Raw genomic sequence first — 13440 nt, forward strand, 5'->3', positions numbered from 1 at the left:
GAGCACTTTTTATCTGTTGAAGATAATGGCTGTGAAAAGCAGTTTGTATTCTAGCACAGAGCAAGCCTACGTAGCAGCCTCAAGACAATGAAATGTCAGGTTTGTGTTTAGTAGCCTTACACAGGAAAACTTTCCTTTTTCTCGTATGGGATTTGTATAACTGTAAAAATCGGATTTCAGTAGGAAAGTTGCATATGATACATTGGGTTTTTTCCTTGTAGAAAATGTTTTTGCTTTTTTTCATGTGCATCATAGAATACTTTGAATTGGAAGGGACCTTTTAAAGGCCATCTAGTCCAACCCCCCTGCAGGGAGCAGGGACACCTTCAACTAGATCAGGTTGCTCAGAGCCCTGTCCATCCTGTCCTCAGCACTTAGTTAAAAGGTTGGGTAGAAGTTGAGGTGCATCTTGAGCCATCTGCGTAGCCCCATATAACTTTGTACATTTTCATGTTGTACTCCTGAGACAGAAGATTGTGAAAAAGCATGGAAATACATGGAATTGCCATTAGATTTCATAGGTACATGTATTTAGACTTCAAAGTAACGGTAGAATTGCTCACACCACCTGAAGTGTCAAGCGTGAGTCCACACTTGGATTCCGAGTTTCACAAAATGTGTATTTCTGCCTCTTGGACCATGTAAGTACAGTGTTGTCAGGCGTTTCCAAGTACCAGTTGACTCAAACATGCTCCCTTCCAAGATGTTGCTGAGCCATGTAGCCGCTGTGCCCAGGCGGGCCTCATACTGGCTCTGCAGATGACATCTTTAAGTGGAAGTCAGAGTCAGCCTTCTGCTGATCTGTTTTTAAAGACCAAGTGTTACTTACCTAAATAAACAATTTATTTTCTTTGATTTATTAAGGAAAAAACCAAACAGTGTGGGTAATTACTGACTGGATTTTCCTCAGAGTTTTTATTTGATATGTATTATTCACTTTATCTTACACATGCTACTGCATGTAACAGATGTATTGCATCAAATACAATATACCACATGCAGATTTTTGACACAAGTCCCTTTTGGTTTACAGGTTTTTCAGTGAATGCCTCATCAGAGCGGCTCAATATGGGAGAAATAGAGACTTTGGAAGACTACTGAGCATGTGCAAATCAACTGGCTTTTCCTGCATCTGTTAACCATGGATTCTCCGTTTTTGGACACAGTACTCTCCACCATGCGTTCTTCTTCGCCTCGCAGTGAATCACAGAATCAGTCATCTCAGGCTGCTTCCTCTAGCCCCAGCAAACCCTTTCTGCCCAGGACTGCACAGGCGTCGTTCCTACTGTCAGCCTAGAGTCAAGTGGACTGTGTTCAGAGTCCTGGGAGGGTGGGAGATAGGATTCGTTCACAACGAGGCTGATTTGGGCAGCAAGCTTTCACTGTGCTGTGATTTCTTCTGCTGACATACCTGGAAAAAAAAAAAATCAATTGGGATTCTGCAAACCATTGCTTCCCTCTCCTGGTTACTCTTACCACATCCAACACGTGCAGTCGTGGAGAGAGAGAGAGAGAGTTTGTGGTTAACAGATGTTGGTCAAAACCAAAATGCCACACAGATACTGACTTCCGCGCTCCATCAGGGCAAGAGGTGCTCTCCCAAGCCAGGAGTTGCATTCATAAGCTAACCTTAGAACTGGCAACAGCAGGAGAGGGGCGGTGGCGGGCGCAGTTTAGCTTGGGTTGGTTTGAAGTTGCACACCCCCTGCCAGCCCTTCTCAGCACATTATTTTTGGAGGGAAAGCTCGAGTCTGTCTTCGTTAGGTGGTGATGCTGAAGCTGGTGGAGTTCCCCGTCGGCATACTCCAGCCTTCCTGGACAAGTGGGGACTTCTGCTCGGGGGGAAAAAAGTGGGATGGCATCTCTTCTTTCAGGTTGAATTGATCCCTTAAATGCTACCTTCGGAGGGTTAGGACCAGTTTATTTTGAGCTCTTTTCCTGCAAATTTGTCTCGTTTAAGAGACAGTAGGATCTTTACTGTGTGGATCTTTAGTCTTTGGTGAGGGTGAACACTGGCTTTCAGATATATACCCCAGCAGTCTTAGCTAGTTGTCATTTCAAGCAGTGCTTAGGTTAACGAGCAGAGATGCCCTTTTGTCGTGAAGAGAGACTGTGGAGGGCGAAGCTATGTGCAATGATGGCCCTGCTTATCTTCTACACCTTAAACTACTTCACACACCTTCACTGGGATCCGTAATGTTTAACTATTTATGGAATCATAACCTTCCTCTCTCACCAAAAGATTAACGCCACCTTCCCTTCTCCACCCACCCACGTGCACACACCACAAAAAGAAAAGGAAAACTGCCAAATGCACTTAGTGTTCAACCCCCTGGTCCCATCTACCATTCCCAGAGGGTTATAACCTGCCGGGGGAGATACGCTACAGTTTTGGTGGAGTTGTGTAAAGGTGTCTGTCTTTCTGTCATCACTGCCTAAAGAAAACAGTTCGAGTTGCTCAAGAGCAGTTTGGCTTTGGATTTTATTTCGTTTGGTTTATTCGTTTTTGGGGTCACCTTCCCCTCCTCCTCCTCCTCTCTCTTCCCCCTGCCCCCAAACATGTACAGTAACTATACAGAGACTGCTGCAGACTTGTATATAGTTTTTGGATCCAATAGCATGGAGAGACTTGGAACTGTTGCAAATCTGGTCTCCCTGTCTCCTTTGCTTTGTAAATTCATAAAAGGGGGAAGAGGGGTAGTTAAAATGTTTACAAAACTTTAAACTCCCTCTGAACTTTTGCCAGTGTGGGGGGGGGGAAAGAGAGAACTTAAATAAAACCTGGTTGTATTATATCTGAGAGAAAACTTTCTGCTTGCTTTTGTTGAAGCTGAGTTTTGAGATAATTCCTGGTGCTAAAACTGACCCAAAACTCGACTCTCATCAGTTTTCATCAAGAAACAACAAGCAAATACACAGGAGGTGGAACAACAGCTGCTGCTTTATTTCTTCCCTGGTGAGGAATACCGGTGGGTTTTTTCTACTTGATAACTTTAGAGTTCAGATGAACACCAGTAAGCTGAGATTGGAAAATTCTGACAAGAAAGCTTTAATTTTCCCCCTTTCTCTGCACAGAAACAGGTGTGTTCATGCTCATGGTTGATTATGCAGGAGAGATCATTTTCTGTTACTACAAATGTTCAGCCACGGAGCCTGTTTTTGCCAGGCCGTAACCACCCCATCCATTCCAATTCCCTTCCCTAAATGAGAGATTTTATTTCTCCCCTCAGTGTGAAGTCTACATGGTCACCTTGCAGGCTTCCCTTTTTAGACAAAATCTTATTTTCCTTTTTTCCTAATTGCTGCTTGTTTTTGTGTGGAAAATCCTAGTAAAAGTTGGTGCTAAATGTCCTACCATTCACATGATCACAAAGAATATGAAGTCAGTAAAGAATTAACTTCTACAGTAGCTTTGCATTATGTTTAGCTGATGTCTTGGAGAGAACAGTACATGTTTAGGCTGATAATTTGACTTTGGTTTAATATCTTCATTTTTTTTCAGTGTATAAGGTGTCTGGTTCATAAGTGCTTTCTGTTTCCTTAATGGTATGATCTAATTTCTACAAGCTGATTTTGGACTACTCTATACTGTGTAACAAATAAGCAGAAGCGTGTTCAAGCTCAGCTGGGGAGCAGGAAAGGAACGATTCGACGGTTGCTAAATGAAAATGCAGACATGCAAAGCAGGGAAAATGTGCAATAATTTGTCGAACCCCGAGGACCTTGCTCAGCTTCTGAGAATTTGTAGGTAATCAACCAGTGGGGAAGATCTTGCTCTTAATATTTCCATATTCTGGCTTCTGTATTTAGTACAAAGGTAAGATGCTGGCATGTTCAGACTGTTTGCTCAGGTGACTGCCCTGTCACCTTCTGTGACAAACGGGGCCTGTTTCTGTCACTTGGATCAGTAGGGATGGGAAAAACAGGAGCTACAGCTTTGTGTCTGCTGGTGGATATATATTTATGCACTTCCAGCTCATTTTCAGACAGAATGTGAACCTGGACAAGCTATTGGGGCTTTGGTCCAGGTTTCACAGATGATGTTGAATTTGATGGTAGAGATATCTGGGGTTTCTTTTGAGCACGTTTCACCAGGTTACGTCTCATTTTGCTGCAGGGACAGTGCTCAGTCCTCTTTGTTTTTCCTGCTTCCCCTCGTAGATGCGCATTTTTGCGAAGAACTGCAGCAAGCAGAATGATTTAAAAGGACACCTGAACTGTATCTCTCTGCCTGTCAGAGAAAGCCAAAAAGCAAAGAGGTCTCTTAGCTGAAAAATCTGAAATTTAAGCAAAACTACTCATGTCTTATTTTCAGAACATAAAGAACTGACGTTGGGAGTGTTTATGTACTTTATCACGTCTTTTTCTGAATAGAAACCATGAATTATTTCATCCTCATATCTACTTAAAAAAATCCTAATGAAATTCTCTGTCCTCTGACAGTGAGCTGGAGCGTTCCCCTTTTTATACGCTTCATCCTTTTCCAAGTCTGTGTTGGTGTAAATATGATTGGAAACAAACCTTGGTTTTCTCCGCTGTGAACTTTTCACGAGCGCACTTGGAGGGGAGGGACAGAGCAGCAGAGGGTTGCAGGAGGAGGTAGCTAGTGCCTGTGCCATTTGGATCCAAGGAGGATGGTGGCCTTGCCTGACAAAGGTGACTCTCCTTGAAGATTTACCAGATTTTAACAGGCCGTTCTGCCAGCGGAGACCACACACGGCTCCTAGTCCACCTCTGTGAGTAGAACACCCAGAAAACAAGGATGCCACGGAGCCGCTCTGGCTCTATTTCAGAGCATTTTAGCCTCAAAAGATTGAGGCCCTTGTTCTTTCACTGTGCCCACCCTGGAAAGACCACCGCCGCCCTGCACAGCCAGCAGAGAGCAAAGCCCTTGCGCGGTCTGCTTGGTTTCGGGGTTAGCTGCCCCAAAGGCTCCTGTGTTATTTCCCGTGCGTGGGATGGCCGGCCGGAGGGGAGGCATTCCAGGAGCATCCCCATGTCCTCTGGGAAGGGCTCGCCAACAACTGCTCATGTGTGCGCCGGCCTGGCAGGGCGATGGCTGCCTAACGGCTGGGCTGCCTATGGGGTTTTAGGCACAACTTGTAGAGGGTGGAGCTGCCTTCAGGAGGAGGTGTGCTCTAGAAGTCAGAGAGAGCGAGTCTCTGCTGGGCTTTGCACTCTTCTCTGTCCACTTGCTGTTGTGAAGGAATTTTTTTTTTTTTTGACCTGGCTGGACAAAGTTTTTATTATACCAGTGAAATTTCCAAGTTGTTTCGTACTTTGAAGAGTTTTAAGAATTCCTGCCGACGCTTTTCCTGATGGAAGCCATGCCCTACCAGAGAGTCCTTCGCCTGGTCCTGCTAACACTGTGCGGCATCCTGGTCCCTGCTGTGCTGACGGGTAAGGAGCTTTGTTTGCATTTAAAGCCCAAAAGCATGGGACATCTTTTACTAACCTGCCTGCCTCTCCTTGCATACCTCCTCTCCCTCCCCTAACAACGTCCGTAAGTTTTTGTTGAATTCTAATTGATTAATGGAAGCTAGCTTTGGAATCAGTGGCTGCTGGTGAGTAAGAATGTATTCTCCATCCTGAGACCATGTTTTTGTTGGGGAAAAACGAGAAGATCCTTCATCGTTTCTCTGAAGCTGAACAGCAGTAGCGTCTCCGTGAGCATTAGTGACGGTAGATCCGTAGACAGATCAGCCAGCACTAGATGGGGTGCGCTCCGCAGCTGATGGGGCAGGTTTTAGTGGTCAGCTTTTAGTGGTATGAAGAAGTTACAGTCATGAAAAGAAACATTTTTCTCTGGCTAAAGCACGTGTGCCGATTGCTGGTTCCTTCTATGCTTTCTGCTACAGCAGAGCAATTTGCAGCTGCTGTAAGTAGAAATACGAAAGCGTCTGTGAAAATGTTTAGCTTGGTCAAAAGCTGAGGTGTGCACTTAAACTGTTTGAGTTTCTGTCTACAGCTGGGCGTACCGGGGCAGGCGGCAGCAGTGGGAAGGTACGTGGCTGCGACTCGGGTTCAGCGAGGTGATGGGAAAGGTTAGTGTCAGACACCTATTCTGTGTGGCCCTGTTTTTTAAGGAGGTGGTTAGTAATTTCAGCCCTATCTGCTCCCACTTTCAGCACAGCTACGCAGGCTGAGGGGAACGAAGGGCACAGTCAGCCTCAAAGGCTGCCTGCTCTGAGATGGCTTTTACAAATGGGGGAAAACTGGCTTCCAGACCAACCCCATGGATGGGCTCTGAGCGTACGGGTGGAAAATCCTCAAAGCCTCTTTTCTCTAACTGCAGGCAAGGCTGTGAAGGGATGGCTCGGGCCAAGATAACAGGCAAGAGCACGGTGCTTGTTTTCCTGAATTCTTGTCCTGCCTTCCAAGACCTGGAGCAAGGCTGGATCACAGTTCCCTCTCAGTTTGTTCTGAGCATCTTGCCTAGCAGGGAGATCCTGGCCAGCCTTCTAGCAGATGAAATGATTTCTCTTTAAAGGAGCTTTCATATGGGGAGGGAAATTTATCACTGTGCCTAGCTGGAACACCTGTGGGCGCAAGAACAGAATTCCTGTAGCTGGTGTATCCCCTGCAGATCCTTCCCTTGCTGAGAAACGTTTAAAGTAACCAAGAAATGAGCACTAAAAAGTGGATGTTTTCCTTCTCAAACCCTGAGCTTTGATTTTTGTATAGTGGAACATTAATCACTTAAGCACAGTTTCAGTTTGTAGCTTGCTCGTGCTCCCAGAAGCAGTGGCAGTGTGCTTCCCCAAAACCAGGTAAGGTCTTTTCTTAACTGTTACAGTCTGTTTCACTCTGCAGAAATTGATCCATTTCCAATGAAACTGTGATCTGCTTCTTCCCTGAGTTAGGATTTCTCTTAACACTATTTTAAGTTTCCAGTATTTGGTGCATATTTGCTCTGTCTCCTGCCTTGCCAGCTTTCCTCTGTACCTGCTCTCGGCTTTGCAGAAATGGTTTGTACCGAACCGTTGCTGCCTCCCTGTCTCACTTTGCTCCCGTAAAACACCCCAAGTTCACTTGATTCCTTTACTGGGTGAGTCGCAGTTGCACAGCGAGGCCAGTACCTCTTAAAGAGCTTCATACTGATGAATGCAGCCTTTGCATCCTGGGGCACAGGAGAGACTCCATGCTTTCCGTGTCGTGTTTTAGAGGAGCTTGAGGCCTCTTACGTTTGTTCTTTGCTACCTCAAAGCCAGGCATCAGGGAACCGGCCTGTATGGTAAGCCATCCTAGGAGCAGAATGATTTTTCTGCTGCATTAGTTGCAGAGAGGTACCTCCCCAGTACGGGGACTTCTAGTGCACAGTGGAATTTTTTTCTGCTTTTCACCCCATTAGAAAAGGAAATTTCCTGCCTTGTGCAGATAAAGAAGGAAAGGGCACACAGACAGCCCTCTGGTCTCTGTGCATACACATGCAGCCCTGCCTTTCTGTAAACAAGTTTATTTAACATTCATCAGAACCGCAATGCTCCGTGCTGCTCCACACTCGAGCTCCCGGCGCTCGCGCATCACAGGCTGCCCTTTGTGCTCCCGATGAAGGCCTCTTTTCATCCCTGCCCTGGCCCTGTGCCCGCTGTGGCTACCTGGGGCTGGACAGCCCGTTGCTGGCCTCAGAGTTCACCCAGCCCCTGCCCTCCTGTCTCAGCACCTCGTACTTTCCGTAGCAAAGCCCTCCACAGTGAGCAGAAGTGGAGTCTGCCTCGCACAGGGCTGCAGGTGATGCCGGCCATGCAGACCTGAGACCCAGAATGAGTCTTCCCTTCCTCGTTGGATTTAATTTTATCTCGGCGTTGATTCAGAGCTACCTAGTACCAGAACCCTCGGGTAAGTGCTCAGGCGTTCAGCAAGACGTGAAGGATCTTGCTGGCGTTTGAGGTTCCCATCTGGGTGTAGCAGTCAGAGCACTTCTGGGCTGCCTGTGGGTCGTGTACCTTGATCTGGCTTCTTGCCCAGCCAGTCTGGTTTCCTGGATGGTGTGGTTAGGACTCAGCGACTGGAGAAAGTGTGAATTTCTCCTCTGCGGTACTGAGCTCTTTCCAATATCCCATTTGTCAGAAATGGGGAAACAACAGAGTCTGTAACCCTCTTTGTCTGTGTCCTCTTGGTGCAACAACAGACAGAGACAGTTCAATGACTTCCTACACACCCCAATCCGCTCCACTTCCACTTTCTCCTACACACCCCAATCCGCTCCACTTCCACTTTCTCCAAACCCAAGTGGCACTTAAGCCTAGAGCACAGGAGGATTGTGAAGAGTTGATTACCAGTTTTTTCCTATTGGCAAAACCAATTTCAATTTGTATGATGGATTCAGAGCTCCAAGTGAAGTGGAAGTTAGTAAAAAGCCTTTGCAAGGCCTTGGCTTCTGAATCCTGTATGTATTTGGTATCTAAACTCTGGAGCGGGCTCAAGAATTTCCTTGTTTTGAGCTAATGTGGAAATATATGATACTAGAGTAGCACATCAGAATGCGTATGGGGGGAAAAAGCAGCAGAGCAGGAGATGTTCTGCTAAAGAAAGACGTACAGGAGACCTTGTCCAGGGATGTCTTTCTGTAGCAACTTGTGTGTCTTCATTCTCAACAATAGGAGAATAAAAGATTATTAGGAAGTTTTTAAAGTTCAAGTACTAGAATGTGAGAAATAGTAAGTAGGTTTTGTCAGGCAAATTTCTTAAAAAGATGCTGTTGTTCCAACAGGTCTGTCCAGACTTACAGCAAGTCTTTGTAGACTGTTACTCAACCTTGCTCTGTACCAACACCTCTTATAACTTACTGACACTAGTACTGGCTTCTGCCTAACGTTACTGGGTTGGACGTGGAGAGTGTGCTCCAGAAAGCAGCAGGTAACCTTAACCTTTTCCCCCTCCTCATGATGGATGTAATGTGAAGACAAAAAAAACTTGTGGAATAAAAGCCCCCAGGTTCTGGAAAGGATGTGAGCAGCTGAGTTGGATGCCATTAAGTTGACCTGTGAACTGTTGTGACTGAAGAAACTGTGTGCAATGCTGAGGTTACAGCGGCTGCCCTTGCCTCTTTCCCAGGACCACTGAGCATCTGTGTCCTACTGAGGCACTCATTTCTGTCACTGGAAGCATAAACTTGTCACCCAATGGAAGAGGAAAGTCTCATTGTCGTCTCCTATTGACAGGCTGTGAGGATGATGAGATGCTGAAACCAGCTTGTGTGAGGAGGAGTATTGGTCACTGGTGGCAGATCTCCAGGGATGAAGATGTTAGGTGGCCGCGTCTGCCTGCCTTGAGCTCTTGCAGAGCCTGCTTCCGGGGAGGTTCTGGTTGTTTGGGGGTATCTTGGAGGATCCTTCATATTTGATCAGCTTCCTCAAGAGCTGTCACTTGTGGAGACCTTTCCAGTCTTTCAGCCACCAAGTATGCAGGGTATGAACTACCATGTCTCTGTGCTGGCCAGTCACCCCACCTCCTCCTCACTGAGCATGGAAATACTGGCTTCATCAAGTTGCCTCTGGCGTCATCCCTTCTATATCTTGCTGAAGTCTTAGTGGGTCCTTGCATCATTCATAAAACTCACAGAGTATTTCTTTATAGTGTGGTAACTGATATTTTCTTCCCTTTTCCTAGCCTGTGCTGGAGAGGGGGAGAATACGCAGCGCAGTGCAGCCATTTCCCTGAAATAAGGCAATGTGTAGTGTCAACATATGGGAAGGAAGAGGTGCCATCCTCCACCTGGAGGATGCTGAACAAAACACTGAAATACTTTTAGTCCATTTTCTCTGTGCTCCATCTCTGCCCTGTAAAACCCCCAATAACTAAGATTACTCCATGTCTTTCTCTTAAGTGCTCCCAAGCTGTGTTTTTTACCAGGTTCACAGGTAGTCTGGGGAGCAGTGGTTGCCCTCAGTCTGTGCTCCAGTGCTGAGACAGGGTTAGTGCTGGGGGAGAGCTTGTTTGTGCCATGGGGCCAAGGTTCCTCTTCCTTCAGAGCACCCAACGCTGGGGCGCGAAGCTTCGGCAGCGGTAGGGTCACCCATGCGCATCAGCAGCCTGGTAGCCCCTCCATGTGCCCACCTGCTGCCCCTGCTGAGCCGCTCTGGGGTGAACAAACCACATGAGTGCACCAGGTGGGTTTTCCTAGATGTAGGACCGATCCTAAGCCTGATGCCAGCACAACTAATGCATGGCTCTCACCCAGATGTTACACATCTGGTCTTGTGATGGATGATGTGTTTTGAGTGACTTTCTTGGTAATTCCTTATTTTTACAAAGTTCTTGGGTGAGCAGGGAAACCATGTGCTACCTTGCCTTTGATATTTGGTTTCCAACACTTGATTGCATCCCCTCGCTTGAGATTTCAATGCGTTTGGGTTTTTTGCACAATGTGCCCTGCAGACCACCTCCTCCTCATGGCAGTCAGGGTGACAATAATCATGCGGGTGGGCAGGCCCGGCTGCTCTGGTGCTTCTTCTCTTGTAGGTCATATTTAAAGTCTTGGTCTCCTGCTCATGCACAGAGAAACTGAGCCCAGGAGGGAGAGGGACTTGCAGTGGTCACGCAAAATGTCGGCAGCAGAGAACTGAACCTCCTGAACCGGGTCCCACACCTGTACATAGAGCCTGTCTGGTCAGAGTGTATCCAGCAGGTGGCTGGAAGAGGCCCTCGTGTCTCACCTGGCGATATGTGAGACCTTATTAATAGTGTGTGTTGTTTTTTGGCACCTAACACAAGCTCTGTCCTCCCCTCTCGCCTTTCTTGCTTTTACCAGAGGACTGAGATGGCAGTGTGGCATTTGATGCTGCTCCGTTAAGAGATCTGCTGCTCTCAGCCAGCGGCAGTGTGGCTGACGCTCACTGGGACTGTCGGGGTGCTGTGGAGGGGAGCAGGCATGACTTCTCCGGTTTAAGAAACACACTGGATGTGTGGGGATAGCTGGATGGGTGGTTGAGCTTCTCAAAGGGGCAGGAACGGAGGCATGTGAGGACACGAGCTTTTAGTTTAGGAGGAAAGAACCAAAGGCGAGTGTTGGAGAGAAAAGTGCTGGTTACAAACAGGCGCGCTCCTGGGCTGCAGCAGCTTGCTCTGGAGAGACCTGCTTGCCGGCAGCTTTCTCCGAGGACGGTGCTTGCATTTGGTTTTGTGTTCCCCCACCCTGTGTGCCCGCTGCAGGGCTCTCGGCATCTGCTCTAGCAGCATCGAGGTGCAGGAACGAAAGAGGACACCCAGCAGTGAGCCTTGGCTCTTGATGATGCGTCTTAAGACGCAGGTATTTCACTTCATGCAAGTGCACGACTCTGCTACTGCTTCTGGGCTGACAACTCCTGTTAGTGAGGCGCTGGACACGACTGAAAGGAGTTGTGTTTCCCTTGGTTGAAGCGCCGTTAAGGTAAAACCGCAAGAACTCGGGACAAAAAACTCATGTTTAGCACACTCTGCCCTTTCTGTGAGGGTGAACTGAAAGCATGTTTTAATCAGATGAGGGGCATTAACAAAACACATATCCAGAAGCCATCCAGGACTCTACCGAGGTCTTAAAAATCACAAATCTAACAAAAGATTAAAAAATTAAACAAATTAGACTGTTTCCTCTTTACTTGGCTATCAAAAATAAGCTCTGTGCCCTGCTTTGAAAGAGCTGGAATAAATTTTTCAGGAATTAGATGCACCGGGGACAGAAGAGACTTTCTGGGAGCTGTGGTTCTGGTTAGAAAAAGAGCCTTTGCACTACGGTTGGAAGGGTTAGCACTCCCTCCTCGTCCCTTTGAGAACTTGGGAAGACCCTGTCCAGGTCCTACAGCCTCCCTGGATGATGCCTGCATCTGTTAGAGGTCATCTGAGCTCACGCCTTTCCCCCGGTCAGATGTGAGGGGTACACACAGCTCTTTTGGCTTTGGAGAGAAAAAACATTCTTGGGAAATGCAACGACGACGTCCTCCCAGTGTGGTGTTCTCTTGCCAGGTGGGAAGGGCTGCGGTGTTGGTTCTGGCCCTGGTGGTGTTGATGCAGTCAGGAAGGTTGTAGTTGGAGTGTAGCTCTTTCTGTGTGGAGATTCTCTGCTTGCCAAAGCAGCCTGGTATGGGGGCTTCACAAGTGGTATGTATGTTTGGTCTGTGCCTAAACCAACAGCTTTCTAATGCCACTGTTGCAAACTAAATAGCTCCAGGTCTGCTCAGTTCCTTTCCCAGTTTTTAATCTACATTTACCCACTAAATTTTGCGTTTCCTCCTGATCTGTCCTCTGGTAGCTAAACCACAGGATTTATAGAAGAGAGGCCCACTGGAAACGGCACTTTCCGGAAGAGCCTGTGGATGGGATGGGAGTCTGCAGCTCTGCTGGTTGGTCTTGCAGGACAGGTTGGGAAGGGACCGGCAAAGGGCTCGGGTGTTCCTGAGGAGCCCTCGTGGAGCACAGAACTCTTGCGTGCTCGTACCAGGGACCTGAGATGCCGCCTCTGATGCAGTGACCACAGATGTGCCATGCGTGTGAGGCTGTATTCGCTGCTACTCCCAGCTTCTCCCCAGAGTGGGTCAGCCAGCCAGAGTACGCGGGTGTCGCTGCCTGGCTTAACTGCCAGAGGCCTCAGACGTGGGGCTTATTTGTCTCTGCTGCTCGTGGGACCAGAGTTAAACCTGGCAGCTGTCTCGCTGAAAATCTTGTAGCTTTTGTGGCTGTAGAAAGGACTTTCCAAAACTAGTCTAGAACCCTGTTGTGTTCCCGAGTCTGCAGGCTCTGGAGATGGTGGGAGTTACTCTTTGTGAGCTCTGTGGTAAGTCCTACCAGTGGGTTGGTACAGGCAGCAAAGGTGAGTGTTTTGGTGTTGGTGGTCCTGTTCCTTTTGGTGCAGGGCTCCTACAGGAGAATGAACTGTGGTGAAGCCCATTAGGGCCGATTCTTCAGCTCACTCTGCTCCCATAAAGTGCCGGCTGCCCGCGGGGGGCGGGGAGGGCTCCAGGTACCTAAAGCTGGGGCTGGTGCTGCTGCCACCTCTCTTGCTGGGCCAGGGAGAGCCTGGGACAAGTCTTTGAGTGCCCCTGGTACACAGAGAGACACCGTGCCAGAGCCAGGGTGCCTGGGGATACCCCTGTGCCTTGCCCTGGGAGCCCAGGCTGCTCGCTCCGGCTCCTCTGACACCCTCTTTCCCAGCCCCAGTAGCCATCCTGTCTGTTCAGGTGGGCCCTGGAGCCGGATGTTGCTCGTTTTCCTCCCCCTCCTTTTTTTCCCCATCCCAGCGCAACATTCCCAGTGGTTTCAGCAGGGAGCTGTGGAATGTCTCCTGCTCCTGCCGGGGCCCACCTGAACAAGCCAGGCATTGACAGGGAGCGCTCGGCTCAGCCACACACAGACAGGGAGGGCTCTCTGGTTTGGTCCCTGGCCCCCCAGGGGGAAGAAATAACAGGAGGTGAATGGTAACATCAAACAGAGCCTGGCCTGGCTTTCATCTCCCCAGCACAGCGC

The 13440-nt window shown here is 48.2% G+C and overlaps 1 protein-coding gene across 1 annotated transcript in view; it reads left to right on the forward strand.

The window, feature by feature from the left end:
- GIGYF2 (GRB10 interacting GYF protein 2) overlaps positions 1–2800 on the forward strand; it is a gene marked incomplete at its 5' end in the record, with an annotated part of 50950 nt that extends 48150 nt beyond the window's left edge. The window contains one exon of the mRNA XM_010282024.1: positions 1034–2800. Within this exon, the coding sequence (XP_010280326.1) occupies positions 1034–1101 (68 nt within the window). The remainder of the gene's footprint in view (positions 1–1033) is intronic.
- Between the last annotated feature and the right edge of the window lie 10640 nt (positions 2801–13440).

Source organism: Phaethon lepturus, unplaced genomic scaffold (assembly GCF_000687285.1).
Source record: "Phaethon lepturus isolate BGI_N335 unplaced genomic scaffold, ASM68728v1 scaffold27112, whole genome shotgun sequence".
NCBI classification, from domain to species: Eukaryota; Metazoa; Chordata; class Aves; order Phaethontiformes; family Phaethontidae; genus Phaethon; species Phaethon lepturus.